We start from the raw sequence: 6,000 nt of genomic DNA on the forward strand, positions 1-6,000 counted from the left end.
AATACGCTTCTCATCTGGGTGTGTTATCAGTAACCTCCACAGTACTAAGTACCTCTCCACTACAATGACAGTAACAAATAAATGTCAAGCTGGATTATGCAGAAAACCAGGTTGTGCTAAGGTTCTTAGGTAGAACTTACTGGTTTAAAGAAAATGAATCTTGGGAGTTTATTACCGGTAATTTCTACAATTATCTGGTACAACAACTGAAAGAGGTCAATTTTTATAAAAATTAAAAAGTAATTTGGTCCAAGTTCACCACCAAACTATATACCAAAGAACAGTTGTTCTCTACATGTTAATAGTTTTTTTATTATCAGTACCATTAACCCAGAGTTAAATACAATCAGCTCAAAAGCAAATGCCAATGCATTACAAAGCAGAAGTCTGAAACTTAAAATCTCTCTAACTAAGGGTTATTCCAGTTTAGCATATCATGCCAACCAAGAATATACATGCACCGAAATCAGTATTTTGTTTTCCTATTAGGCCCAAGTATGTCTACATACTGACACAGGCCCATACAAAACTAGATTAGGCTTTTTAAGATGCTTCAGCATTACAACAACAGCAAAAAGAGTCAGCACTTGCCCCTGTTTTGGTGTATCGGTGCTGCATTATGACACCTAGGTTTTACCAGTGGACAACAGGCCCAGCAACAGCTCAGTTGATAGGATCAAAGCTGCTAAAATCATTGCATATAGCATTCTTGAGAATTAAATGCTCAAACATGAAAGGAACTTGCAGGCAAGGGATATAGCTTTAGCGCTAGTCACTCGTTGCACCACTACAGCTGAAGAACTTCAAAACTCGGCCGTCCAAATACAAGTGCAGGGAAAATGAAACCTATGTGAAATCTGCAAACAAATGAGGTGGGGGCCAGGGCTGCAGCTGTTCATATTTCGGACTATGATGGAAGCATAAATAAAAAACAATAATAAATTAATAATGCATTATTATTCCACAAGGGAGCAACTATTTTCCATGACCTCTGTTTCTACACTTGTTCCTGCCTTCTGAGAAGCCAAGAGGCCTGGTCTAGTGAGTTTGGGCCAGACACTCTTACAGGAAGTGAAGCGTCAAGCTAAAAACGTCATCGTACAGCAGGGGTAGGCAACTTAAGGCCCGGGGGCCGGATGCAGCCCAATTGCCTTCTCAATCTGGCCCATGGATGGTCCAGGAATCAGCGTGTTTTTACATGAGTAGAATGTGTCCTTTTATTTAAAATGCATCTTTGGGTTATTTGAGGGGCCTGCCTGGTGTTTTTACATTAGTAGAATGTGTGCTTTTATTTAAAATGCATCTCTGGGTTATTTGTGGAGCATAGGAATTTTTTCATTTAAAAAAAAAAAAGTAGTCCGGCCCACCACCTGGTTTGAGGGATGGCGGACCGGCCAATGGCTGAAAAAGGTTGCTGACCCCTGTCCTACAGTCTGTTCACTAGCCAGTCACATCAACCGACTCCTCCCTCCAGAACTATATAATCCTATCTAAGATCTACATTCATTCAGCAGTTCATGACAGCACCATAATACTCATCAAAGTACTGTATCCATTATTTCCAGGGGTGGAGGGGGAGCTAAGACCAAGCTGCAAGCATAATTGACTGAACTTAACAAAGTAAGCAGCAACAGTCCAAATGCTGAACTGGTGTAGATTTGAACTACACCCAATTTGGGCCAAATATGTGGAAGAAGTGTAGAAGGAAATAGGGACAGAACTGAAAACAAAGGCATTGAGGGATATGGGCCCTGTTTCTACTGAGATCCTGCCCTTTGTTTTCCAGGTCTATAAATTGGCAGGACACATAAGGAAAAGATTTTATATAGGATGAATAATGCTGCAATAGAGCAAAACACCATCTTCCTCGTACCATCACCACAACAGATGGCCTGATCAAGCCATGCACAAATGCTTCCACACTCATTGAGGGTGGGGGGAGGACATGCAAAAAGAGATCCTAACACAGCACAGGAGAACTACTTATTTAATTATACCATGCTCCTTCAGGAACTATTTGTATTATTATCCAAGCCGCATAATTGGATGCTACTAAGGCTATTTATTCCATTCAAAGAATCCAAAACCCATTTTAAGATCTCAAGTCTAGTGCTTCCCTTACTCTTTTTTTTTTTTAGGGGGCGGGGAGCCATCAATGGATGCCTCTTTCTTTTTAAGTCACATACGTTTTTGGCCTATGCCCCAAAATGAAAACCTCTTAAGACTGATTTATACCACCATTTTCCCCCCACAAAGAGGCAGGTAGGCTATAGAGACTTAGTGAGCTATAGAGTTGGCCAGACAACATAATGGAATGTGAAATGTAATCTGTTGCTTATAGGGAGAAGAGCCATATTCACAAAAATTGAGGTGCACACAGAAAATAACCAAGTAGGCAAATACTGCACATCGGAGAAGGCATGAACACTAATACTGCTTCACAGAAAGCAAGTCATTGTGTTGTCATTAGTCTTTGATGCTGCATTGTTCCCATGATCCACTGCTTTAATCGGCCAATTTTTTCATGAGGTCCCCACTGATGCAGGTATGGGAAGCTACCAGGTATCACTGGACACCAGCTCCCACCAGTCCCAACCCACTCGGCCAGTTGTCAGAGATGATGGGAGTTGTAGTCCAATGACACCTGGGGACAGTCTGGAGAAACAGGAAATGTTGCCTTTGCCCTGCCTGCCCTTGGCACTGCCATACCTGCTGGAACTGGTGTTGCTTCTCTGCCTACCCTCCCACTGGTGTGGAAGCGGCGCCAGCACTGGCACCAATTTTGGGTGAGATCTCGCCAAAATCGCACAAGATCTTGCGCACTCTGTAAGATCTCTTGCAATTTCAGCCAATACCGGGATCGCATCTGGTGCCTTGGTGGCTCCTGCCAGCTGAGGCAGGTGCCTCAGTCTGCCTAATAGCAGAGCCTGCTCTGTTTGGAGGGTAACATATCCCCCATCCCTGTCCTATAGCAACACCTGTAGAGTCAGAACTGTGCTGGTTGGAGCTGATGGGACTTGAAGTCCAAAGTAGATGGAGGACACCAGATTGGAAAAGGTTCTCTTATGCTCTTCAGTATTTGTGATGTGTCCACACTGACCTTCAACCTATCCAAGACTGCACTTTCTTACGAAATGGATGCCAGCTCAGTTCTGTTTTGTTACTATCAACCCTCTGCCTTTCATTTAAGTATTGTCACCAGGTAGCCATTGAGTGGGGACGTGGGTGGTGCTGTGGGTTAAACCACAGAGCCCAGGACTTGCTGATCAGAAGGTCGGCGGTTTGAATCCCCGCGACGGGGTGAGCTCCCGTTGCTCGGTCCCTGCTCCTGCCAACCTAGCAGTTCGAAAGCACGTCAAAGTGCAAGTAGATAAAGGTAAATGGTGTTTCCGTGCGCTGCTCTGGTTTACCAGAAGCGGCTTACTCATGCTGGCCACATGACCCGGAAGCTGTACAATGGCTCCCTCGGCCAATAAAGCGAGATGAGCGCTGCAACTTCAGAGTCAGTCATACCATCTCCTTTTGGCCAAAAGGGGGGGGGATCCACTTGAAAGACCTGTCATGTTGTGCCAACATGTGCATTTAGTGAAAGTAAATGCATGTGTTACAACTGTATTGTGGAGCTACTTAGGAAAAAGTACATATCTTAGAGTTTTTCTTTTCTTTTCTTGTAGGTGAGAACAAGGGCTCTTCCCTTTTCAATAAGACATTTAGCTCTAAATAAGGCTCATTCATTTCTCATTCTTGCAGCGACAGAAATTTGGGCATTTTCCTGGCCACCCATTAATCCTAGGGAAATACCCCGAGCCCCTCCAACCCTTGGGCTCCAAATTGGGGACTAAATAAGACCAGGGCTTCTAAGCTCCCCTTGGGAAGCCTGAGAAGAGAGCGAATCCGTGAGCTCAGGGACAAGTTAAGGCGCGGTATGTGCAGGATCAGAACTCCAGAAAGGTTAAACCCGCCCGAGTGAAATGTGAGCGCTGCTAACGCCAGCTCCCATGCATACCCCAGTCCACGAATCCAGACTCCTTGCACATAGAAGGGCTGCCTTAGAGGGCAGGCACTCGGGCGTCTCCCTCCCGCCGTCCCTCCCAAGTCTGCCCCTGCACGCCGCCTCCGGCTCGCAGCCAAAAAGTCGGCTCGCAGGGTCCCACCGCCGGAGAAGGGACGCCCCCTTTCTTCAAGTCCCCCTGATCTCCAAGGGCCTGGTCTCTCAGTGCGTTTGCTGGACGGCAGCGTCCCCTTCCTCTCTCTCGCACCCCCACCCCCCCAAAAAAAGTTGCACGGGAGGCTGAACTTACCCACTCCAGCACCTTAATGAATCCCAGGGGCTCCTCCAAGCGCCCCCAACGCAGCCCCAAGAGCAGCTGGGCCTGGCGAGGGAAGCAAAAAAAAGGGGGGAGGGAAGGAGGGAGAAACAAGGGCAGGGAGTTCAGGTCAGCCAGGAGGGAAAGCCCAAAGAAGAGGAGGAGGGGAAGGGGCGTCGGAAAGAGGAGAGAGAACAATGCGGGGGAGGGAGAGAACAGAAGAGCGACGGGGAGAGAAAGTAGCCAAGAAAGGGCGCCCTACCACCGGGCTCTGGGACTCCTTGTCCGCCGCCGCCGCCGCCCCCCTCTGGGCTCTGGGCTCCGACATTCTCGGCGAGGAGCTGCTGCTGGTGGTCGTCTGCACGGCAGTGGCTGCGGGGAGCGCGGCTTCCTTGCTTCTCCGCCGCGCGGACGGAGGAGTGGTCCAGGCGAGGGGAGCCGGGGCTGACGACGGCCGGAGCTGCAGAGGCGCCTGCTGCTGCTGCTGCTCCCTCCTCCGCGGAGCTGCGGGGAAAAAAGCCCCGTCGAAAGTCCTGTCAAACTCGCAAGTGGAGGCGCGGGTGGGGAGGGGGAGAGGGAGCGCGTCACGCGGCGGCGGGCGCACATGGAGCTTGGCGCCCCCCCCCCCGCGGGCTGTGGGCGGAGCCTCTTGCCTGGCGGCTCCGCCTTCCCCCTCGAAGGGACGGGCGGCGAAGGCGATCCGGATCTGCTCTGAAGTCTTTCTTAAGCGGCGTCACTCGTCTCGAGGGTTGGGACATGCTGGTGGGGCTTCTTGACTGACAGCGCAATCCTAGCCATATTTGTTCAGGTGTAAGCCCTGCATTGTTATGGGGGTTGGACTAGATAGCCCTAAGGGTCCTTCCAGCTCTAGTAAAATCAATCAGTGTGGAATCAGTGCTTTAGGTAATCAGTGCTTTAGGTAACGTGGGGTTAGGATCTCAGCCTCAGTGCGGGCACAGAAAGACCACCAAACCCTGATGAAGTTTTGAAAGCCTGGTTGTTTCAGTTGAGCTGTAGCACTTATATATACAGTATATAAAAAAGGTGGCTAATATCTACTAAACTAAACTAAACTAAACTAAACTAAACTAAACTAAAAGAAAAGCATGTTAAACTCCAAGCAGCAGACCTTTAAACAAACGTGTTGTACTGCTGCTGTTTGCTTAACAAAATTCAGTAAGAAATTTTGTTTTCAAAACACACAACTGTTTGATGGGTAGGAAACCATGTAGGTGACTTGCTCCCACCCTTGGCTTCCTGTTGTCTGTCTTGTTCACTTTTATGCAAACCAAGAGTGCCAGCCAGCGCTCCTTGCTGCTTATCAGATACAAATATTTAGTTGGATTGTGTTCCTGTGCCCCCAGACCAATAAGATTCAAATGGAAGAAGGCTGGACTTGGGGGTGTTTGATATTCTTGCACAGCTCTCTACCAGAATGAATCTGTACATTCCTCATCCCCAGTGGATTCATTCTACTCCCTTCTTCCTTTATTGTTATTTATAAAGGCTGGTGGTGTGGGACTGACTACAGTCATAATAGCAACAAACGTGCCTAACTAGAGGAAGTATTTCATATTCACCAGGAACAAAAATGCTAGGAAAATGGGTTGCATCCAAGTAAGTGTTACTTGGAGTAGACCGACTAAAATTACTGTACCTAAGTTCATCATGTCCATTAATTACAGTGGTTCTG

The 6,000-nt window shown here is 47.8% G+C and overlaps 1 protein-coding gene across 1 annotated transcript in view; it reads right to left on the minus strand.

The window, feature by feature from the left end:
* Nucleotides 1–5,080, minus strand: part of SYPL2 (synaptophysin like 2) — a 17,728-nt gene extending 12,648 nt beyond the window's left edge. The window contains 3 exon segments of the mRNA XM_083617855.1: nt 4,302–4,373; nt 4,570–4,932; nt 4,934–5,080. Coding sequence (XP_083473981.1) covers nt 4,302–4,373; nt 4,570–4,932; nt 4,934–5,065 — 567 coding nt within the window. The 5' untranslated portion in view covers nt 5,066–5,080.
* Between the last annotated feature and the right edge of the window lie 920 nt (nt 5,081–6,000).

The sequence above is a fragment of the Podarcis filfolensis genome (assembly GCF_964270895.1).
Source record: "Podarcis filfolensis genome assembly, chromosome: 6".
Taxonomy (NCBI): domain Eukaryota; kingdom Metazoa; phylum Chordata; class Lepidosauria; order Squamata; family Lacertidae; genus Podarcis; species Podarcis filfolensis.